The 25,447-nt window shown below is 41.9% G+C and overlaps 1 protein-coding gene across 2 annotated transcripts in view; it reads left to right on the forward strand.

Annotated features, from left to right (window-relative positions):
* zfpm2a (zinc finger protein, FOG family member 2a) overlaps positions 1-25,447 on the forward strand; it is a 115,907-nt gene that overhangs the window by 8,065 nt on the left and 82,395 nt on the right. For both annotated transcript variants that reach the window (XM_018682468.2, XM_018682476.2), the window contains one exon: positions 23,608-23,766. In XM_018682468.2, the coding sequence (XP_018537984.1) occupies positions 23,608-23,766 (159 nt within the window). The remainder of the gene's footprint in view (positions 1-23,607; positions 23,767-25,447) is intronic.

A 25,447-nucleotide genomic window follows, 5' to 3' on the forward strand; every position in this document is an offset into this window, starting at 1 on the left:
TATACAGTAAAATTATTGGCCAAGCCTGGAGTTTGACTTAACCCACATAGTGTAAAGATGGTTTTAGTAATTAAAAAAAAAGATGAAATGGTGATTTTTTTTAAAAAAAAAGCACTTAATAAAAGGAAATAATGTGGTGAGCACCATTTTCAGAGCAGGATAGTAGCTGGCACACCATAAAGTGACACCCTAATAGCTGTTCAGTCTAAATCTCTGGCTTGGCAGGAATTACTGAGGATGTGTTTGTGGGGGGCAGTGTGATGCAGAACTTTGCATTGGGATGAAATGCACCAGGCTCTATAGTGCAAGGGATAGGTGGCAACAGCGGATTAAGTAACAAGCTTTTCAGTTCAATTTGTACATCAGCATTTTCCGCCAGACGAATGGCACAAAACGCATAGCATCTTAAGGGTTCAGTGGAAAATCACTAATGACAAAGCTTTGTAAATAGATAAACAATTTATGTCAAATATGCTGAAAATATAAAACAAACTTCAAAACATGTTAATACTTTAAAGAGGCTGTGTTTTGATTTACACCATTGCAAAGCTGGTAAAGCTGTTGACAGCTCAGCTTACACATCATGTGATCAGAGGCCATATCTGCCTGCATGCGATTAACAGGGAGCACTGCTACAGAAATAGCCATAATGGAGCCATATTCCAATTGGAACAGGTTGATGATGATCAATTATATTTGAGTAAATTATGCAAATCAGATTAGGCAGAGAGTGTGCGATATTGGACAGTGACGTAAGGAGTGACGTGTTGCAAAGTACACGTCTCCTGCTTCTTATTATCTCAAAGTAGGCTTTGTGAAGTGACAGAGTAAACATCCAGAGAGAAATGCAGCCACTATTATTTCAGAATCAGCCAATTTTCTCTCTCTGTTTTTCAGAGAATGCTTATCTAGTAATTACTAAAAACTGTTGACATTGAGCAAGTGCTGTAGCCAACTAAAATGCCTTTTTGTCTTATGATATCAGATTGGATTTTTATCTTAGGTTCACGCAATCACGCATTCCTGAAAACCAAAGATAGCTGCCTCAAACTCCTTATTTCCAGCATGAGTGTAGAATTAAGAGGCTCATTTTGAAAAACTACAATCATTACATCCTGCATTCATTTCTGCGGTGAAATACTGATAATATTTTTTTTCTCCTTGTGGTTCAGTCTAGGATGTGACTGTGAATCCCTGAGACGTACATTTGACCATAATCAAGTTTTTTAAGCTTCAGAAACAGGATAACAACTGGGTCAGATGATAAGCCCGGGCAAAACAGGAAAAAAAAGCCTCCTCTGATAGACGAGGAGAAAATCTGATTGATTGATGTCTGCTGGCTTTGCCACCATCACAAGCCAGTTGACAGTTAGTTTTGGGATCAGATGATTTCACTCTTAAGATTGGGGTTGAGGGGAAACTAGGCAAATATGAAGGACACAAAGGTCAATGGCTTCTCTCCTCCTCTCTGTATCTATCTCTCCCTCGCAATAGCTTGCTTTGACAAACTGTAATATGTTGCTAAGCTTTGTGGCAGCAGGACACATGGTCATAGTTTGTACAGTAATATCCTATTGCAGTAATCTCACAAGGAATGATTGAAAGTGCTGGAGGAATCTGGTACTAGCAGGGAACCGTTGACATCATCAACTGCTGTGGACTGGCAGATGTCTTCTGACTTGTTTGAACTGAATTTTCCCATGGGATTGAATAAGTTAAACAACAGCTTTGACTCGCAGTGAATCTGTTATTGTAAGCAGGATCTGATAAGACGGCACCATATTATGAGTTTGTGTAGCAAGGAGGCCAAAAATGGAATCTCCAGCGAGTGTCTCTCTGTGGTTTCGGAAAAAGACGAACATGGAACAGTGACAAAGGATGATTGGATGCATATTGTAAATAAACACCCAAGTCTTTCACGATTTGCCTCTTGCTCTCAGTCTCTCCATAAAGATGTTCCATACAACATTTTATCTGTCCTTGCTGCTTAGATCGTGTATCACTAAGATGAAGTGACAAGGGTTGCTCTAGGTTTGACCCCCTGGTAAAACTCAGATTAGGTTTAACCAAAGCAATCTCTTGGAAGATACATACACACACACACACACACACACACACACACACACACACACACACATATATATATATATATATATATAACAGAACCAGCTGTAATATTGCCAGTGTTTGTCATTTTGTTCCTTTAGCTATTGGTGTGGAGCTGAAATTTAATAAGATGGGCCTTGGGTGCCCATAGTGATAATATTAAATAGAAGGCCTTGGTTCCTCTGAGGGTCCATCTCTAATAGACATAACAGACATGTCCATTAGCTTTGTATGGGGCTGCTTTCAAGATCAAGGTCTCACTTGTAATGAAGTGGCTATGCAAATGCAAGTCAAATTCTACTATTGTGAATCACTTGTTTTAATCAAGTTTTCATTGAAAGAAATGTAGCCTCCATTCAGAGCCACTAACCAAACAATAAAAAGGATAATCCGAAGACAATTCTCATCCAAATGAAACCGGACATCATTTAGGGAAAGAGACAACAACTCTTTGTTTGTTTGAAGTGGTTGATATGACAACCTTCTTGTCAAAGACTCAGGGCGAATAAAAGGGATTTGTAATTACCATAATTATCTCTTATATGTTTTCACCTAATGATGTCCATTAAATGCCTGAGGCTTCATTTAGAGACTGCCTCGCTGTAGGTTGGCATAGACTCATAATACAGCATGTTACATTGCAGTGCACAAGTAATGAACTTCTTTCATCAAAGATGTTTATCGTGCAGTGCTTCTTGGGGGGAAAAGCCAATATACTTCAGCTTTTTGTTACAGTTGGATTATAACAATTCTCATAGTTCCCACTTATCTTTCAAATTTTCTCTACATGTGATATCAACTCAATTGGCTTCATGTCTAAACAGGATGGCTCTCTAATCTAGACCGCTGTTCGTTTCATGTAAAACATCCCATTTTGTGGCTTAGGCTGGTGGCTGTCTTATCGTTACATAATTCACTGCCCTTTCCGTGATTTTCTTTGTGGCAATTTATTTAAATTCCCCCATGTTTATATATTTCCTGTCTCCTTTCATTCAAAATGATTGCCTTTCATAAGTTCAAAGACTCATCTTCAAGACTTTTGGTAACTTTATAGATACGAATTCACAGTAGGGAGAAAGAGAAAAAAAGCTATTTTGTTGTAGAGCAGAAGAAGAGGGAGTGTTAGTGCATGTCCATCTCTGTCTCGAAACCGAATCCAGAGGTTGAACTAACTCTGATCAAAAGTGCAGATATAGCACTCTAACAGTCCACACCTCAGCAGGTACAGCGTTTGAGAGATCATGCCTGAATACATGTGTGCTGTTCTGCTCCTGCACTAAGGCCCTCAGTCCTGTATGTGGCTCCGCTCCTGTGGTTGCTTTGGTCTTTGTCCGCCACCTATCAGCATATCAGCAGTGTCTCTGAAGCCCAGTTGTATAATGCACCATTTATGGCTTTGTGGAGGGAGATGGCGGTCGGGCGGCGGAATAGCTCCAGGCCTTCCCCTCAGTGAGTGGATTAACGGCGGCCTGCTTTAGCGCACTCTACCGCGGTGTGAAATCGGCCCCCGCCGGCGATGAGGCTCCCTCTCTCTCTCTCTCTCTTTCTCTCTCTCTATTTTCTCTCTCTCTGTTTCCTCACCTCCATGCAAAGCCTCTCCCAGCCATCTGTGAAATGTGGAAACTCTGTGTCTAAGTTGAGTTCAGATCCCATCCCCTCCGTCAAGCTGAGGCCAGGAAGCGAATGGGCAGGCAGTCGGCAGAGAGGGTTTGCAGGGGAGGAGAGAGAGAGGAGGAGGAGGAGGGTGGTGGTGGTGGTAGTGGTGGGGGGATCAGCTCACTGATGTCGTGCCGCGTGTGCAGGAACCCTGCCTGTTCTCCGCGGGCGAGTTGGAGGAGGGTCCAGGCCTGGGTGCCGGCCGAGAGATCTCTGGTTCCTGCTTGCAGGTCCAAATCCCCCCTCTGTGTGTGTCTGTGTGGAGGCGAGGCGGTGGCACAGCTCCCCTGAGCCCCTGCCCAGTCCTTTGAAGATAAGATGGTGATACAGAGTCCCTTTCGGTACGTCGCTAACCGATGGTCTTTGTGTGACACACATGCCTCTCTCTGTTGGAGCCTGCAGCTAAAACACCTATGGTCTTTACTGAAACGAATCGGCTGTATGGCCTTAGGTCAAATTAGATTATGAATGGGTGACAAAATCCTAGATCATATGTTTAGGATATTTCTTTTTTTTTTTTCACCATTTCATGCTGATAAGGTAGAGTTCTGCTGTGGTTGATATTGTATTTCTATTTGATTTCCCTCCACAGAGAAGATTCACTTTCATAAATTCTCCTCATATACTCGCTGCTGACTTAATTTTTTCAGTTTTCCATGGCAACGAGTTGTCATCCTTAACTCTGCTGATTTCTCTGCTATCTGCACTGTATTGCTCTTGATCATGACAGTTTTTTAAACATGTTTCTCCTCTGCATTTATAAACTGATTTTGTGGCACTCGCAGGCCAATTCTCCCACTTCTGGCTCTCCACAGCAGCTTTTCACAAGAGCGGCCATCATAATCAGGCTTTTGAATTATGAACTCAATATTCCCTTTACTTTTTTTTTCTATCCTGTGGCTTTGGAGTTCAGATCTGTGCATAATGTCTTGTGATTGCATGGCATTATGGTGGTTTGGAAAGCCGAGTCGAGGTCCAGCCACGCATCATCTTTCCATAGACAATGTGAATCTCTGTGTCTCTCTGAGCTCATCAGGGATGGGGCGTTGATTGCTTTTTGATACCCCTCCAACATGGATGAGGTCCTGCATACATCAGCTAATTAGAATGTACTTACAGTGTGTGTGTTTGTGTGTGACAGACCCCACACTTCTCATCAGATCCTCAGCCCAAGTGCTCTAACCACACTCACTAAAGCCTTTATCAAATTCCCGACAAGGAAAGAAAAGCTATACAGTGCAGGGCTGGGGCTGGGGCGGGTGTATGGGGGCTGTGTGTGTGTGTGTGTGTGGGGGATTTGATGTCAGGGAAAAATAAAGCAAAAAATGAAAAGTGAATGTATAGTGACAGGAGTTATTTCAGTATGGACGAACATTTAACTTTGAAACCCACTCTATATACAACATGTAGAGGGAGAATCTAATGACAGCTGTTGAGTTTAAACCATAAAAAGATGACTTTGTTTAAGAAGATACCACCTAGCTACTGTTCCAGACCACATTCAGTAAAGTTTAACTTTGTGGCAGCAGTGGAGTTCACTTCATCCCACTATAGTTAATGGTGGTTGCTTTGCTAGAAGCTGTGAATGGATGGCGCAGCAGTGAGGAGGGAAGTTGCAGCAGCTAATTAGGCAGCACAAATGAGTGAGCGATATCATCCCGTATACCTTGATGATTTTACGGTTGTGGAGCATCAGAGAGGGACCTGGGGAAAGTTTTGCTGTTGCCTTACTGACTTTTTGGACTGTGGGGCATTTTAGCAAGGCCATATTAGTCAGGCACACACAGCAGTTTCCCTGTCCCTGCTTCACACTCACACACACAGAATCTCCAGCTAGGCTCACCAAACCTAGCTCATGCTATGATCTGTGGAAGGTGCTGGGTCGTCTCTATATATTTCACAAAGGCATCCTATTACACCCCCATGGCTTGTGAGGAACAGTACACTGTGGTCTAGTCTCCAAGCAGCAGAGAATAAAGTGTAGGACATGGCACTGGAACAGAAATCTAACTGCTGTTTCCTCAGGTAATCTTGACTTGGATCTTAATTCCAATAAAGTGTTATTTTTTTCACAGCATAAGCCAGATCCAAGCAAGAACACTCCACTCTGTATTTCTGCGGTCATACTTTATTGAATATCATTTCAGATAAGAGGTGTAATCCTTTGGGGCGAAATGATGTATATTGACCAGCTCAATGATAGCGATACAGTGCATGTCTCTGATCTGAAAGTGGTAAATAACGATTTGTGTCATCTGCTCAATCAAATGCCGTGGAATATTGAAAAATGCCCTTATTGTTGTCAGTCTCCAACTTTGTCAGAGTCTGAATATTTAAAATGCCACTGCCAGAGACAGGAAAGATGCAGGGAGCTGTTTCTTTTGTGCTGAGTGAGTACAGTGGCTCGTGAATGCTAAATACAGGAATGGCTGAATGAATGGGCCCAGTCAATGAGTCCATCAATCATTCAAGCTTTTGAGCAACTGTCAGACTAATATACAAGTGTGTTCAGTCAGGGAATACATTTCATATTTATGTAGGACCCCATCACTGGGTCAAATAAGACATAATTACCATAGCATTGTACAGTATTAGGTAAATAAATCTATAAGAATATATCATGTTTTACACCTTAAATTTGATATGTTTTGAAAACAGTAATAGTGTTAATAATAGTAGGTAAAGTATAAGTAAAAGTCCCAATTTATGTAGTTATTTAGATGGTAAGATATAATGTTATTAATGTACAAAGAAAGAAATTTAAATATTTATATAATTGATATTAAAATGTATAACATTCACAAACTATTGTCTAATTATCTGTTTTGGCTGCAAAACACCTACATCAGCAGAACCCTATTGTCTGTCCCCTCCTCTTTAAGCAGAGTGTTGTGGAGTTCAAGCAGTCAGTCAGGTCACTCAGGTCAATACGACACTGTTACAGTCTCACCTCTCAGAGTGAATGGGTTTCTTCCATCAGTAGAGAGCAGCCCTCTCTGCTCCCACATGGTTCATTTCATCAGGGTTTCTTTTATCTTGACTGGCCAGGCCCATGACCCGCGCACTGATAGTCCAATAAGACTGCAAGAGAGCATCACCGGGGCACTGTGGAGAGTGAAACAAAACTTAACTGGGTTAAGTTTTCTTTCCCAGTAAGTTTGTGTGTTTGCGTTTGCATGTGTGTGTTCATTGATTCACTGACCTGCACATGCGTCTAGCTGAACCATTTGAGCAAAAGTTCAGGACTGAAAACTTCAAACAGAGTTTACTGGACTGGCACATGAATGGTGACAGATTTAGCATGAAATACGGATCATGAAGTAAATGCAAATTCATCTTTGAAGCGTTAAAAAAAATATAGAATATGCCAAAACTGCCGTAGAGCTAACACATCTAATACTAAAACACAAGAAAGAAAGGACTGGCCATTATGCTCAGAACTGTTCAATTTCATGAGCCTGCAGAGGGTGCCATGTTTACTTTCCTTTGCATAGAAGAAGAGAAATAAATGCTCTGGATTCCCTGTAAAGACAAACATGAAAGGAATCACCAAGAGTTCTTTAGGCCCTTTCTCTTGTGTTGTGTGTAATGCAGCTTCTTTACTGCCTAGGTAGTCTCTGCCATCTGACTGCTGTTTGAAGTCAGCATAAGCCGACAATATTTGCTTTTCAGCAATTCTCGCCCACTGTGTCTCTCTGTCGCGTTTGAAAGTGTGACCAGTGTGGAGTCTCTATCAGTTCACTCCTGGGAAGGAATTGCTCAAATTGGGCGTTTGGTTCGTCTTTGGATTAACAATGAGGTCCTTGCATGTGAGGGGTTGGAGCTCATTGTTGTCGTGGGGTTGAACGTGATGGACAGCTCCAGGTGGAGGAGGAGGTGGGCAGTGATGGGGAAGTTGGACACAGAGGGTGGAGGGTTGCAGGAAGCCAGATTGGGCCATTAGGGAGTGGCAGATAGCCTCAGCTCAGACCTGCTGGGGTGCGATCGCACCAAAGCATCAAGAATGGGCCAATCTCAGTCAACCCCCCAATCCTAAACAAGTGACAGAGGGTGAAGTAGAGGGAGACCATCAGAGAGAGAGTCTGAGAGAAAGAAGAGGGGAAAGGTGCCACCAGTGCCAGACAAATTCAGGCAACCCACTTCACTAATCCAAAATCCAACTTACCTCATTAATTACCCCTTAATTTGTTTTCTTTTTAACTTCTTTTTTAAAAGTCTAGACAATTGTTCTATACAAGTACCAATATTCTTTTTATACCATTTAAGACTTCTTTTTTCGTGTGTATTAAATCAAGTCAAATATTCCAAACGTATCAGTTTTTAATTTTGCATTAGTGGCTGTCAAAGAACGTAGCCTTTGTAAATGGCTGCTTTACGTTAGCAAAATTCCTTATTTAAAAAGGGAAAATCTGATCAAGGAATAAGTAAGAATTTTACCAAGCATTCAGTGCCAATTTTTGATACTTGGTGCTATGGAAATATTTTAGTCACTGCTCAAGACGTTACAAGAGTCGTAGCTCAGCTCAGTTCATCCTTCTAATCCTCCCATCCTGTACTGCTTCTCTGTAGTACCTTCCTTGCCCTGTGACATACAAGATTCTTGTCATTAACCCACTGAATAAAGAGATGCAACTCAAGCCTTCCCCAGAATACTGTACTCTGATGTTTTCCTACTTGAGTGAGCACATCTTTGTGGATTTGAGGCACGGAGTGCTAATTCTAATGGCATTATCCAGTGGGTGTGTATGAAAGCTGCTTCTTTTCACTCGTGGAGGTGCATGTGGGTGGGTTAGAGGGGAGGCTGGGAGGCTGCTGAGACCCCAGCGTTATCAGCACCAGATGCAGGTTGACTTCAGACTTTCAATGGAAGGTAAAGAGAGAGAAGGGGGAAATTAATGAGAGCCATAAAGCCAGCAGGATAAATAATTAGCCAACTGGTCCTCAGATCCGTCCCTTCATTTGCAGCTACAAATAAATTCTGCTTGCAAAGTTTGTTTGTCAAAACTGCAAACTGACACTGTTGGCTCTTTTTTTTGTGACTGCGTACATGTGTGCATTTTTAAGATTCATTTTGTTGGTGTTTTGCTGTGCTGTCCCTTCTTCATTTGTCATGTATATCTGAGTTACAGGTATCTCTGTCCTACCACCAATAATTGGCTGGACCAGTGCTTCCTCCAAATGTGTGCAGCACAGGGAAAAAAAAAGACAATTCAGCTGTCAGAACATTCTTCATAAATCATCTGGATGAGAGAGTGTCATATTTGTGTTCACGTTTTTGTTTAGAATAATCAAAAGGACATAATGCTGCTTGTTTACCCGTGGCTGATGTTCCCCAGCTGAGCTCCCAGAAACAGTTTGGGCTGTAAAACATATTGCTTTGTACAGATACGGCACCAGGCCTTTTCTCAAACTGCATTTACATACAGTATGTTCGACAAGTGATGTCATTTCACTGAACTGATTGCTACTTTGCCGTGCCCTCGTCAGGATCAAAGCTAATTTTTGCTGCATTAGAGGACACTTTGTGCCAGTGTACTGTGTGTTGATCTGGAGTGTTTACATGCGGTTCACTCCCTGAGGATTTTGTATTATTGTTGTCACACTATATGGAGCACAGCCACTTGTATTGTTCTAATACGCCACCGGTAGATTTGAAAAGAGCTGAGCAATCACTGAAAGACTTACATTATCCTCCAGTCTTTGATCGCTATTCATGTGTCTGCGCTAAGTAATCTTCCCCTCTAATCTCATTCACAGATATAAATAAACAAGTAATGCTCTAAATGAGAGAGAGCACATGAGTGAACATCCAGAGGATTATGGTAATTTGTGGATAAATGGAGGTGTTTAAAAATGTGACTTTTTATTAAGAAAGTTACTTCTTAAAAAAAAAAAAAATCTGTTTTTCACTCCATGAACCTGGAGGAATTAATCAGTATATTGTATTTCACTCAAATATTTTGCATGAGTAAGTGATGAAGTGATGAGCTGTTAATTCTTTTTTTGGCTTGTTAAGACACAAATATTATATGTAGCTGTTACTGAATTTGTTGCTCAAGAAGGTGTCACACCATAAAAATCTAATTCCCCTCAAAATTATTTAGATGATATAGATACTTCAGCATTTTCTCACAACTCATTAATAAGTTATTTATAAATATTAGCCCAAAACACTAAATACCATCCAAATCAACATGTCCATATTGCTGATTGATTTTTAGGACATTGCTCTTTTTTCTAATCTCTTCCAACTTGACATTTGGAAAGTCAGAAATCAATTATGTCTCCTTCCCAAATGAAAGGCAGCAAAAACTAGTATATGACTTTAAAGTCAGCCTAGCTCGCCTTTGACACGGCACATTACAAAGGGAAAGGAAAATCACACTGCATACCTGATCCGTAAAAAAAAAAAAAGCCTTTGAAATGGATTGCTGGGTGGGATCCAGTCTGGCACAAGTCATGGCATTGATGGCACAGCCCCTGGGCGCAGGGATACTTGGCCTGGACAAGACGGTTGCTGGGCCCGTATCAGTGGGCACTGGCCCATCCTCTGGGAGCTCCTAAGCCATGCCGTCTGAAGAAGAACTGATGGGGTTGGCAGCACATATGGGCATGCCACGGGTTTTATTTCAGTCAAAAACAGCCCCGATGTTATCGCCTTCAGTCACCAGCACAGCAGCATCACCGAGGCTGACCGAGATGATTTAGCTTCACAGGAAAAAAAAAAGATTACAAATTAACTTCAGAACAAAAACTTTTCTTTTGTTCCATCAGCACAGTTTTTACAGCGTATATACATCCCAGGTGCTCAAATCTAATTGCACACCACCATTTCTATCTTCCATATTGTGTTCAGGTGACAATTTGTTCCAGCTAATTGGAAATTTTGCGTTGGCCTCCCCTGCACAAAACATCAGCCTATCACAAATGACATTGATATGATGAGCATGGATTCTGCTAGCCTCCACTGTTATTCAAGCCAAAACAGGAAGTTGACAGCTGCAACAGTTTTCAGAAATAGTTAGTTGATAAGCATCCACGGGGTAATGAAACTTCCACCTTTGATGAGAAGTTGAAAAGAGAGTGTTTCACTGTTGGCTTGGCAGAACATTAGACATGGCTGCAGGCAGGCAGGGGCAGACGAGGGATCGAGCTGTTTTAATAGGGCTCATCCAGAGGTGACGAGAGCACTGCATGCACTGAACTGGAGGTGTGAGCCGGGGCTGCCAGTACATATCTTTTGTCTTTCATTATCTTTATTTCCTTATTATTTTAAATGGCCGGTGTGTGTGTGTTTTTTTTTCTTCACTAGAAGCTTTTTTGATATCCATTTAGATTGGAGCTTCATTAAAAAACCTCAGACAATGGAGTGACTTCTAATTAAGAAGCGCCGCATCTGGCCCCTGGCACCCTATCCCGTTGTTCCATCTATTTTGCTGGGGAGAATTCATTTGTTTCTTAATTAAGAAAAACACCAATAGCGTGAAAAATCTGCTTATGGTACCTGAATCCTAATTAGTTAAATAGTGAGGGGAAGGGGAAAACACATTCCAGTAGCCCTAGAAATGAACTCAGAGCTGATAAAAATGAACTAACTAGCCTTGCATAAATCGAAGCTGGGGAGAAAGTGTACCATCATTATGGCTAAGACAATATGCAAACTATCTTCAAAGAAATCAAATTGCCAGAATGTTTTCATTTGCATGTATTAACCATTAACATAATGAGGAGAAGTGACATTGGACCCGGATTGTGTGTCTGTTCGGATTGATAACTCTGCTGCATCTGCAAATAGTCTCCTCTGCAAAATTATGCTAGCAGTCAAATCAGTGTTGAACTGTGGAGGGAGAGGGAGAGTGATGGAGAGAGTGAGAGAAAGAAAGAGACAGAGAAAAAGAGAGAGAGAGGGGAGAGTGGAGGCTTTTGCTTTTTTCCGTTTTATCAGGGAGCTCTGTGCAAACCTGCTGCAGTGTTGAATCGGAGCCATCATCCTCTGACAGCTATCCTTAAACAGGAAGGGGCCGCGAGTCATTGTCTCTAAGGCTCTGCGGAAAGCTGCTGTGTGTGTGTGTGTGTGTGTTTTCATGTGTGTGTGGGTCTGGGATAGAGGGACATAGGGGGATGTGCCCATGTGGCCGCTAGCTGGAGATGGACCTCGAGTGGGCACACTTCACACTCCTCACCCTCCCCCCCTTTGCACATATCGGACACATACACACACGCGCCTGCACACAGACTCGTGCATACATATGTCACTCCCCATTCAAGGCACACATGCACACACACAGAGACACACACTCACACAGACACACACACGCACACACATCTGAGTGCTTCCAGGATACCAAAGGCTCACTTATCTGTTCTGTAAAGACTCACCATGGCCCACATTGGCGAGTTGGCGGGCAACCAGCCAAATCCACTGTGTGTTCTCCTACTGCAGGCGTCATGCAAAACACTGAACTGTCTTCAATATTCAAAATAATTTTTCCAACATGCTATTTCCCAGGATCAGCCTCTTAGGTCAAATTATTCAATTAAGTGTCTGTTTATTACTGATACCAAAGCTGGGTGGCGGCTCTACTTATCACCTTTTTTGCAGATTGGTGTTCTCGCAGAATACCACCATAAAGATTGCCTTGGCTGTAATTAAAATGGCACAGAGACAAATTTGGTGCAGGGCTAAGACACGGGGAAATGAAGGAGGTAGGGGGAAATTGCAGGGGCTATGTTCTGTCATCCAATGAAAAAGTTGAGGCTGTAAAGCTTCAAAAATTATTGTCAGAGCGCTACTGTACACCACAAAGGAGCAGGTATAAGGGAAAAAAATGCTACCTTGTGGTGGCGTTGTTGTCATCATACTGCATTTATGTGCAGAAAATGGTCAGGAAATAGGGCTGTTCTTTGTGGCTCTGACTGAAGAGAGTAAACAGGAGTCAGGGATGGTGTGTGTGGCAGAACGGATGCTGTTTAGACGTCCTAAACGCCAGCCGGGCTTGCATCCATCCACAGGCCTGTGTGTTTGATGAGCTATTGGCAGGCTATGGGGACACGTGTTCCCGTGCCTCGTGGCAAACATACCTTTCACCGTCTTTGACTCCACAAGCCTGTGTGACTTCTCAGGGAAAAAATATGAAAGAAATCAAAGCGCCAATAAGCTGAGGGTGTTAAGCCAGGGAGGAAAAAAAAGAGAAAAGAAAGACCTGAGCGACTTTGGATTTTGACAGAATCTTCATGCGCTCTCTGACAAAAATTTGCATTGTTATCACAGATAACTGGTGATGTTTTTACTTGGTTGTACATTTTTGTGAAATATGTAAAATGTAAACCGAGCCTCTAACGATTCCCTTAATGACGCGGATCTTGCTTTTCTCCCCCGAATCATGTCTTAGCGGGCTTCTCAGTGCGGGATGTCTGATATCTGAATATTAAAAGGAGTTTCAAGCTCATCTGCAAATGTGATTTGCACATATCACACTTCTGCAGTCGTCAAGCTGCTTCATCGCCAAGCTTCTGAGCAAAGAAGGCTGGGGAGGGGAGGGAAAAAAAAGAAAAAGAAAGATGCACATATGGGTTGCTATTGATATATTCCATTTCTGACCTAATTTAAATCCCTGCCAACAAGCTCATATGCATACTGTACATTTGCTAAATTACAGAGTGTAAACCTTGCCTTCTCACAGAGACAGGTGTAAACATCAATGTTGTCATAATGCACCACCAGTAAATATGATAATCGCTCATGCTGCAATAGAGCACAAAATAATTTGGACATCATTTTGATGCCTGAGGGGCCCAGGGGAATGCCCTCCAGAACGAAGGTGGCCGATTGACATGCCATACACGCCAAGATATAATTATGGCTGCCTGTCTTTGTTCCTCCCAAGCTTCCTCTCAGAGCACTAGTAATTTGCTTGTGATATTTTGGTATTCTTTACGATTGAGTTATTCTCTGTGGACTTGAGTATTACATGGGTGTAAATGAAGACGCAAAGAAGCTGCTCAACTGCCAAATCCTAAGTTGTAACTGTGAAACTGTGTAAGTGTATTATCCTAACAGCAAGGTTGATGCTGATAGGAAGGAGTTACTTTATAAACCTGATTTGAAATTTTATTTGGGATTCTGACACATAACGACTCCTGTTCCTTACGATTTTGGGTTCCTGCTCCCAAGTGTCATCGCTGGCTATCTGTGTGGGACATTGCTGATAATAAGGGGCAATGCCAGAATATCTTTAGGGTATGCAGTGTGTCGAGCTGCGGTTTGTTGTCATGATAATCCCCTCATTTGTAATGTTGGGATCAGCAGGTTACGGCTCTCCACTTGCCTGCCATGTCAAGACTTGGGACTGGCGAGGTGGATTGTCATTTCTGAAGCAATATTTTGACAGTGCCTTCACTTTACTCGTATGCTGCGGCTCAAAGGTCAGAGCTGTGCCACTTCCATTTACTGTGTGTGAACACTCAATCCCTGAGGAGTGGAGCTCTCTACCCCCCACCCCCAACCCCACCCCCCTGCATTAGTCTCTCTCTCTCTCTCTCTCTCTCATACACACACACACACACGCGCACAAACACATAAACACACACTTACATAGTCTTTCCTTCTGCCTCTCACCATTTAACTCACTTGTTTGAGGAGATAGATGTCAAGGCTAGTCCCACACAGAGCTTTATATTGGGTCTAAAGCTCCCAAATTGAAGGACAATTACAACTTATAAACCTTTATAATGGGGTAAATGGAAAAAGGCAGCTCTGTTCAGTTTAGCTCACTGTGATGTCTGATTTCCCCTCCTGCCATCATTCCAATTAGTGTATCGCAAAGACAGCCACCTCTCCCACAGTCACCGCTGCTCTCGTCTGCCTCATATCACACACACTGCTGGGTATTTTTTAAAAAACATAGTCTGGTATGATTGTTGCAACTGCACAATGTCTCAATGGTGTAGCTGTCATCCATTTTCCTGTGTGCTCAGTGCCACTCCTCAGACACCGAGGCAGGTTATGTCAACCAAATAAGGCACTTGTCAGTAATACAAAAAGACATTGTTGCTGGTCCATTGTTACCTGCTCTGCCAGCTATCATATAGAAAGTGATGGAGTGACGGTGTTTTGGAGCACGGTGCAGCTCCTGAGCCCCAGGGGTATTATGGGTGTAAATCTCCCTCACACAGTTCTGCTCCAGGCCAGGGAGAGCATCATCATTAGCCGGAACAGATGGAGGGGCTTCAGCGCTGTTTTCCTCTCTCTTCTGTCAGACTATACTGCTGGAATCTGGTTTGATACAATGCGAGTGGATGGGAGCAACAGCAGAGCCCAGACAATGAATGATGAAATCCACATGAAATCAGATGAAAGCTATAGTACACACATAAGAAGACAGTCTGATTCATCATTTATTTGTGAAGTGATGATAGTGGAGGTTTGCTTAAGCATTGCGTGTGTTCATAGGTTTGTGTTCTTTTGTTTCAGGGGAAAGGAAGCATCATGCAAACGGGTTTCACTAATAATATCTTTAAAGGCTTGATAATGACATCAGAGCTGCATTTGATTAGTTAGTCAATTGACAGAAAATGAATGCAACTATTTTGATGGTCAGTCAGTGGTTTTAAGTTATTTTTCAAACAAAATTTTGCACATTTTCCAGTTAAAGCCTGTGAGATGAGAGAAATGTGAGATTTGCTGCCCTCACTTGTCTTACTTTACAGTAAATTAAATATCTTTGGGCTTTGGACTGTTGGTCATACAAAATGAAGAAGACTTTATCTTGGTCTATGGAATCTTTTGATGAGTATATTTTACTATTTTCTTATGTTAATTGAAAAAATCCTCAGCTGAAGTCAATTAATATCAATGATGCCATTGCCAAAATCTTCTGTCTCTGTTTAATATCTTAAAATATAACTATTGTATGCCACAGTTTTTAATATTCTCCCACATTTTTATCATTAGTACAGCAGTAAAAGTCTATAAAGATGGACAAAGTAATCAAATTGTTTTAGAGTAGCCAGTTTTTATGAGTTGAAGTATCCCCCTACTCAACCATATAGAGAGCTGTACAAATTTAAGACAGAATCTATAAAACCGTTGAGTAAAATTGCTGGTTTTCCCAGTTTTTACACTGGATCAGAGCACATGACCAGTATCTGATATTTCATAAAAAGCCAATATCAGCCTGATATAAGAGTTTTAGTCCAGTTCCAAGCAGCTAATCAGTGCAATCATTTATCAATGAGGAGTATTTATCTGCAGCAGCCACTATAGCTCCCCATTGATGCAGCAGTATTTCACAGTGTGCTAGAGGCCTGCTATCCAGGGAGCATGGAGTGTGTGTGTGTGTGTGTGTGTGTGTGTGTGTGTGTGCTGTCTGAAGCACTGGCAGAATCCTAATCTTCCAGCAAGAAGCTTCACATGGCCAGATCAAGAATTAGGAGGGAGGCTGAGGGGGGAAGAGGAGGGAGGAGGAGGGAAAAAAAAGCCCATCTCAGTCTGTGTTTTAAAGGACAGTGCTTTGAATGTCATTTGACAATTTCCTTTTAATTAGAACTAATTTACAGAAAGATGCCCACCAGCTAATCTTTACAGGATAATTAACTTCTATTTTCTTTACTTTTAATTAAAAAGTGGAAAAGATTTAGCTGATCCATAAAGAATTGTTCTTTTGAAATGTTCATCAGACTTCACACTTCTTTTGGCATTGGTAATATTTAGATCATATCTGCTGCTCACAGTCTCCACTGAGTTATTGCAATGATTTTCTCCCCCTTATCCGAGGTATTAAGAAGTGGAACTATCAATAGTAGAAATAGGAACCAGAGGCAAATTAGAATTGAATTAATGAAGAATTTATTGCAAAAGGAACCCCCCATCCCTCACAATACTGGAATGAAATTGACATCTTAGATATATCCATTTCATAGAAATTCCTTGATGGGAAAATATTGTTTTATCTACATTATTTGATACAGTAATCATTTTTCTTTTTCTGAAGGCTCCCCATTAAATTCTTTGAAATGACGCCCGACTAAAAGCTATTTGTTGCAGAGGCAGTTTTAGCAATCACAATACTGCTATTTTAACCACCACACTGAGGCCACTGAATGTGATGAATGTGATGCTTTTCAGGTTAAACAGCAGCATCTTATTAAGCACTTACTTAGACACAGTGAAGTGCCTGCTGCCTCTACAGGATGAAAACTCCCTCAGCCTCATCAGAGCTGGTGGAGAAAAGTCTTTTCTTGCCAGTGTTAGCACCTTCCAACAGACTTTTTACTTAGTGGAGATAAAGTGAGCCAATATGAGGTGAGCGTGCTGTAGACAGAGCCTCCACTCGTCTGCAGACAAGCCAATGGCTGAAGATGGATGCCCCCACTTAACCATGATAGCTCCCTGGAGGAGCCTCACTCAATGGCTTCATTAAAAGTGAACGTTCAAGTGAAAAGCTTGCTTATAAACCAGTAATTAAGACCACACATATTTTACCTGCTTTGTTTCAGCTGTCACATCCGGTGTACAGGCACATGGTTAACTTTTATTTCCTTAGAAGTAACAGAATGACACTAATAAATCATTCAGCCAGAGGAGAAGCAAATGTGTGACAGGAAGGACCTAAAAGCAGCATACCAACCATTTTAACAGCATTTTAATCTGTCTGTTGCCCCTGCAAAGCAAATGTTACTCTGCAAGAGAGGCATTAGCTAAGCCCATATTACTTGGAGGACAAGCTTTGTGACTTTTATGGACCAAACGCTGTACCAGTGTCCACTTGGACGTGTATGTGTGTGTGTGTGTCAGTAAACTCCAGAGAGACAAGTAGAGGCAGTAGAGTGAAGCAGGACCCAGCTAACTCCACAGAGAAACTGGCTGGCATCTGCTGAAGCCCTCGGGCATGCTCAGAGGTGCCTCCAGCATTTTAATGGCATAGTCAAATGCCAGCATGTTTTCATGCCATTCCAATTCAAATTCATTGGATAAAGAAGTAAGAGTGTGTTATTCCCCTTCAACAGTCCAGACAGAAACACTGGGCGCAACAACACAGAACTTAGCAACTCTGCAAACATGCTGGGATCCAACGTTGTGTCTGATTGGAGTAAGATACTCTACAGAATTATGTTAACAGCATTTGAAAATGTGAACAAAAATAAATCATAACATTATTCTGCATCTGGGTAGCATTTTCAGCAGCTCTGCAGACAGTGATAGTGATACTTTTTCCCAGTCGATGGGTGTGTCTCTTTCTTACTGCATGAAGCATAAACGTACAGTAATGTAAACTTAGTGGGCCATCTAAATGCATGATGTCATCAGATCGCATTTAGATACCTTGTCATCTCTGGTGCTGCAGCCTCACAGAAGAGATTGTGTGTTCCTGTGTGTGTTTTACAAGGATGTGAATACATTTATTCATCCTCCCCGATGAACCCGCCCTCCCTCTTTTTTTTTTCACCACAATTTCCAGACGAGCGTTGGTGCTGAGTTTTCAAGCAGTTTGTTGACTGTTGATTGTAAGTGCCCAAATTTAGGAAGGCAGCCATTTCTAATCATGAGAATTACATTGCTTAGCAACCGGAAAATCAAGTTAAACAATACCATTGCTTATACTTGGTCACAGACTGCGGCTCTGAGAACACATCAGTCTCCACTGAAGCTGTTCCACGCTCCTCCCAGCGCGCACACACATTTACACACAAGCAGCCATTCACAGACAATATACAAATGGTAATTTACTTTTGACTTGTGTTACAGCATTAGCTCCACATTTAGTTTGATCACAGTGTACAACTTGGAAAAAGGCTCTTTTTTTGTAACATTTACGCAGTATGAAAAAAGATGTTTGAAATGAAAAATTCCTTTGAGGGTTCCTGTAGCATATTAAGCTATTAAGAGTTGCGTAAATGGTATCTATTTCATTACAGTGATCAAGGATTAAATTAGAGGCTTGAGCCCTGTAACATATACACTAAGTCTCCTCTAAGGCTGAGGGAGCCCTCTGCTTCCCAAAGGTCATTAGAGCTAAGGAGAGAGTATGGCCCCCAGTCTCTCCTCGCCTCTCTCCACTTTCTCCTCCCTCTCTTTCTCTTCTCTCTCACACTTCCCAACCCTTTCTGCAAGATGGGATGATTTTTTCTTTTTTTCTGTTTTCACACTTTGTTGTCAGAGAGCAAGTGTTCAACCATATTTTTTGTCTCCAGCTGTGGGGGTAAACATATGAATGTGTATCTAAGCCTACCTTGCTCACAGCGTAGAGCTACTTGCAACTTGAGACAAAGTCTGTATTTCTATATTTCCGCCCCCGCAGAAGTTTGAAGAGTCCTGCAGAGCATGTGTGTGTTCACCTGGAAGTGAGGAAGCCCCAGTATCAGTGTTGGCACAAAGGGCCAGTCACAGGGAGCAGAGTTGGCAGAGGTTGAGCGTTGTGGCCCTGTTGGATTTTAGGGCTGCATTATGTATTCATGTTTAGTCTCAGGTGCTACGTTTTATCCCCAGGCCAGCTTGGACTCATTTTCAATGGACCTTTTGGATGAAAAACTGTATAGGTGGGAGCAAAAATGATTTCCATGCTTATAGAGATCTGCTGCTTTGTTCTGTCAGATTCAATTACCTCACCTCTAATTAGGGAGCTATAGAGGAGGCTGGGTTTGTGATCCACACATCACACTGTGGAGCCTGCTGATAATGTGAGGTATCGCTATCACAGCCCGGCCACAAGCTCCCCACATTGCGGACAGGCTGAAAAAGCATGCCATGAAATTAGCAGTCACTCATACAGTTTTGCACATACACACATTTGTTTAGAGCTCTTCTTTTTTTTACAGTGAGTTTCCGAGGTAAGGTTGGCACATCTGTGTGTTTTTCCATTTTCTGTTTTAGTCCACTGAGGCACAGACTTGTGTGTTTTCCTGAAAGATATGCTTATTCCACCACCTCTGTCCGTACCCCTCTCTTCCCTGCTCCCCTTCCTCTGTGACTCATTAATCCTCTGTCCGTCATATGGTCTCAGAGTATCACCCCATTTTATAGACTCAGTGGGGGCATTACCATATCCCTCTCCGGAGCTCCACTCCGCATGGCCGATCCCTATCAGACAGAGGCCATGCCATGAACAAAAGAGCCACTGTGATCAAGCCTGCATTCAGCTACCAATGTCTCTATTAGCATTGGCTGCCCCTGCCTGCTACTCCTGCTGCATGACTGTTTGAACAGGGATGAGATTTCTCTCTCTAGTCAGCAGAGGAAGAGTCTGATGAATGTGGATGATACAGTTCAGGGCAGAGGGAGTGGATGACAAGGCTGTGGGGGTGCAGGGATACCTGGACACTGACCCTGATTGAAAGGAAGTTCAGACAGGGTGCAGTTTCCTAAAACACACTCATGAAAATGAGCAGATATCAGTCTTTGTGCTGGGATGATTTGGGCGAACCAAGCCTAGAAAGTACAGCTCATGAATTAGCACTCGACTGTCTGAGCAGTCAGGCCTAAGGTTACAGATAATTACTGTAGTGGCTGCAACCACTGATTATTCTCTTTATTAATGTAATGATTACTTTTTTCATGATTAACTGATTAATTGTTTAGTTGAGTGGTTCCCAACCTTTTTGGCTTGTGACCTCTGAGAAATGAAGCAAAGTCTTCTTTTGTCCTCTCATCACAGGTTCTGGCCTTAATGAAGAACATGAGCAATTTAATCAAAGAGTGATTTTCTTTTTCATACATGACTTTCAGTAAAAGTATCCAGGGTTTCACCAGAAAAAAGCAAACAAGAAAAGTGTGATGAAACATAAGTGTGTGTATTTTTTTGTATTTCATTTATATTTATTTATTGATTATTACTATTATTATTATTTTGTTTTTATTCTTACACCCTTGACTATCTTTTGACCCCTCAGATTTTAAACCTCCAGGTTGAGAGCTGCCCATCCAGTGATGGGCAAATAAAAAATTCCTGTCACAAGTCCTTAGAACATGAGTTGACTTGCATGTTTTGTCTGAACGAAACTTAAAGATGTTCAATTCTAAATTAATCGTGATCATTGAATGGCTGAAACCACTGAATGTTTTTACTTGATAAATGAAATCAAGCATTAATTAGGCTGATTAATTTCTTTCAGTTCAAGACTGAATTATTCTGTCTTTGTGTGGTTTTTAAAATCTAACAACACTGATTTGTTTTGGAAGAGGATTTCAGAAAAATAGAAAGAAATCACCAGCTGATGGTGGCTTCTTTTTCCTTCTGTAAACACTATAAAAGTTTGAGACACCCACTTGGAGCAGAGCAGTCTTCTCAGATTACATTGCCAGAACAAAACAGATGCAGTTGGTTGAAAACACCACATAGATTCCCAAAAGATTTCCAAGTAGCTTTCCAAATCACTGTTTACGCTATGTTGTCACTTCCAAGATCACCTCCCATTTAAAATTCCTTGGTTTTACAGATTTTTGTGTCTGTTGTAATGAGTGCAGCCATTTAAAGTGGACTGCTCTGTGGTGAAGTGCAATGCAGACGCTCTCTCCGCGGTGTCATTGGCCATCTAAACTCCAGAGGAGGCTTGATAAGAGGGTGAAGCAGCAGACATTCCTCTGGCCCAATTCGTCAGCAGACCCTATAGAAATGCACCAACAAGCGCGGGTCACACAGTGAATGTGACAGGATTTTAAACAGTACACAACTAAATATAGCAGGAACGCCACTATCAGAAAATGAGTTAGGAGTGTGGTGCTAGTCGTTTAGAAAGTCATTATTCTTATCATTGCTGTCTCTGAAATAATTTCAGGTCTCTCCATGCAATGAATACTGTATAATAAACTAAACATGTGAGAATGCGAACAAACTTTAGTAATCTACGCAGTCCCCAAGAAGTAGCCATCAGACCCCCTTTAATGTCTCTGACTTGGTAGAGTATTTCATTTTTCCATATTCAGTAAGGCCTCCAGTATCTCTATCAGTTTGAAAATGCTCCATTTAGTTACTATCTGTTAGAGTGGGGAAGTGAGATGCCCTTATTCTGAGTCTATTAAACCTCAGTTCTATCTCATCTTATCTGCCTAATCTCTGTGTCTTATTGACCATGAAGTTTATCTTTAATCTCCCTTTACCCTTATTATCGCGCAACACTGTAGGTCTATTTTCTATGGTGCAATAGTGCTGCTGTATTTGCCGGCAACAGAGGAAGAATCGTTTAGTTGTACACACAGTTCTTATTCAGCTGTGTAATGGAATGTGTACAGAGTGTGTGTATAGAAATGTATTTCCCCGCTTTCTTTTCACACTGTCTTCAATTGCCTTGGCAGGAGCTTTTAACGCCAGTCATACAATCTCCCCTTGATACTGCGATATTTATCTCTCGGTATCATCTTAAGCGATGGTAGACTCATCGAGTCACTTCACGCTTCACTTCACTCCTCAGCGAATCAGCAGAAGGCATCAGATAAGATCATAAAACTGTATCCTAATTTAAAAGCAGCACTCTGCCTCCGCAGTGTCTATTAGAGATCTGTGTGCTAATTCTTTTCATGTCCGGGGCTCCTGCAGATGTAGGCTTCTACAAAGGAGTAATTTATAAGACTAATGAAAAGAGCATGCAGTTTGTGGACATCAGGGGGGTCTTTTATGAGGCTCGGTGTGGGAAGAAAGAGAAACAGGAGAGGCACACCAGCCCCACTTTCTGAACTGAAATTACTGCTTTATTAAAGCTGAGGGGCTCACTCCCTCTACAATAGAACAAACACACTGAAAGGTGTCGAGAGGATATCAGCGTACTCTGTTTGAGCTCCGGGATGATGCGCAGGAGCCTGCAACATAGCTCACGTGTGACAGACAGAGACAGCATCCACATCTAGCAGGCAGTGATGGCAACACTTTTGATATGATTATTCAGTTTAAACACGGCACACATGAAAACAATGCAGGTTTTTAGCTTGGAGTGTGTTATTTCAAATATAAACTAACCTTAAACTTGAAGTGTTCCGTCACGTCTTTGCTATGCTAATTCATGTGCTGACATTGGAGACATGTTTTGGTGGGAAAGAGAGGTGTGCAAGATGCACATTATCTTAATAACATTCAAATGCCGGGTGAGATGTTTTTCAGAGCTAATACAATTCAGGTAGCAGTACAGTAATTCCATCAACGCCCTTGATTGAAGCAAAATGGTAATATGCAAATACCAAAAGAGATGTACAGCTACAAGCAAAACTCTGAAATCATTTAGATTTAAAGAAATAATATTGCACAGAGGGGGGAAAAATTAATCACACGGAAAAGTGTCTCCTTTAAGATTGCACTGGTGTATTACCCGGAGGCATGGAATGTAAATGGAAAATCAACATTGTACCCTGTGATAAGGCTAACAAATTAATAAAAGTATTTTCTTTCCTCCTCCCATGCCAATGCCTGTATGAAAAGTCTGGAAAGGAACTTTTTTTTTTCCCCTCCCTCCATCTGTGGTTTTGTTTTGCAGGTAGCAGGATTAACATCAACGCTCACCTTGGCTGCATGTCAGCTTGTTTCTCAGAAAGCACGCATTCTCAAAGGGACTTTTTCAATAGCTTTAATGGAAGGACTTTTGTGAAATATTAGGGTAAAATAATATATTTATTGACATGGCTTTATATTCGTCTGTATTGAATGTCTCAACATGGAGTGTATAGACAGCACGGTACTGTGTTGTGCATTGAATAGCATCTGCATTTGTAGTATCACAATAAAAGAAACAAGGAGAGACTGAAGCTTTTTTCATGAAACCCTGAAGGATGTGATGAAACTGCTGAACATCCCCATTGTGTGTGTGTATGCGTGTGTCTGTGTATGTATATGTGTGTGCATGTGTGTGTGTGTGTTCCCTCAGGTCCCTTGGAGGATGGCCTGGAGGAAGAGGAGGAGGAGTGTGTCTCCGAAGAGAACGAGCTCTTAGCCAAAGACGAGTTCTCGGTGGAGGAGAACTTCACTGCCGAGTTTGAGACTGAGAACATGAGCTGCGAAGACATGGAGTACTTCTGCAACAAAGGTGAGGATCATCTACTTAAACTACACTGAAACTCCAGAAGCCGTTTTCCACAAGCAGCGTACAGTGCTCTTTTTAATACCTAATATGAGACAATATGTTAAGCAACCCTCGTGCCAAGCATCAAAAATAAGTTAAACTCCTGCCAATGGCGTCTAATAAAATTCCTCAACATGTTCAAATCAAACCTGGCAGAACTTGTATCCGTATGAGATTTTCTCCTGCATCACTGCCTTGAGTTGAAACTATCCATTTTGATATTTGATCCCAGCAATCCACCCAAGAGCAGTGGTTTGATCTGAGAGAGAGATGGCATCGGCAACACTGGCTCTCCCTCTGTGATAGTGCTGTGAAGGTGTGCTACGGTACACCAATGCACTGGAGAGCGTAGCACTTCCCTTTGAGCCAGCGCTAAAGCTCTGTGAACACTCAGCAGCACCTGCTACTGCTCGGAGGTCCAGCACTATAAAGCATCGCCAAATGCGCCCGAGTCCTCTTTGAACTCCAATTCAATTAGATTGCTTCTTTGTATGTTTGTTTCATTTCGGTCACACCTTGCCATCACAGGAGCTAATTTGTGGTCTGCTCCAGGTTACAGTGTGAAGATGACAGACTTGTCCCGCCTCCCTTCCCCTAACTCCCCCACTCACCCCCACCTCTTCCTACCCCCCGGTTGCATGGCTTTCACTACCCCAGGTGTCCCCACTCGTACCGGCACACGGATGCCATAAATTTGACTTTTTAATGAAGAACCTATGCTTTGAATGTCTGCCTCTTCTTTCGCCTTTCAAAGAGAAAATTGTTTAGAATTTCTTCACACTTCTAAACTGATGTGCCTCGTGGGATTACATTATTGAAGAAAAATAAATCTTTCATGTTTCAGGTAGGCTATGCCCCAGTAATCGTATCAATAATGTTTTCCTTTTGTTCTCTGGAAAAAGTTGAACGGCACAATTGTTCAGAAATTGCAATTACCAGCGACGCCTCGTTTGCTTTACCCTTTGTCTCCTTCGTAATGTGTCCTTACTCAAACTTCAAAGTACAATGTATGGTCTTGTAATAACCCAGTAGCAATGAAATAGATGGTGCAGTACACACTGGTGGTTACAGCAAGGAGAAAAAAAAGTACAACTTCTGAAAATCTTCAAAGAACCCTGTCAGAGCCGTTTGATATTTGTATTGTTTTGGATAAAACCATGTGAGGAACTGGGCCTCAAATCTCCTTTCCATTCCCTGTGTTTATGAATAAAGTCAACACTAAATAGCAATCCCACATGTCAAATACTACTTTTAGGGGACACTAGTAATCTGTTTCTTGTCATACACAAGCTAAGTCAGATTTTTTTTATTACTCTGCTATCTAAGCTTACAGTAGCTAAGTCTCCCATTGCCTCCTAAGACCCACATGATGTACTATCCAAATTTCCTTTTTCCTTGTGGCAAGTTGTGTGCAATCATCAGGTGTAGTCATTTTCCCCATGATCCCTTCCTCAATTAGATCTATTTAAAACTAATGTCGGAGTGGCTTAAATTTACCCCACTTATGTGAAACTGCCGTGAATTAAACAGGACGCAATCCTGGCGGCATTAAATGGTTTAAGTGTGTTATTCCTCGACTATAGGAGGAAAAAGAGAGCCCCCTTGATTAACTAAACCCTCTCAAATGTGATGGCGTGCTGTAATT

This window comes from Lates calcarifer, linkage group LG15 (assembly GCF_001640805.2).
Source record: "Lates calcarifer isolate ASB-BC8 linkage group LG15, TLL_Latcal_v3, whole genome shotgun sequence".
NCBI classification, from domain to species: Eukaryota; Metazoa; Chordata; class Actinopteri; family Centropomidae; genus Lates; species Lates calcarifer.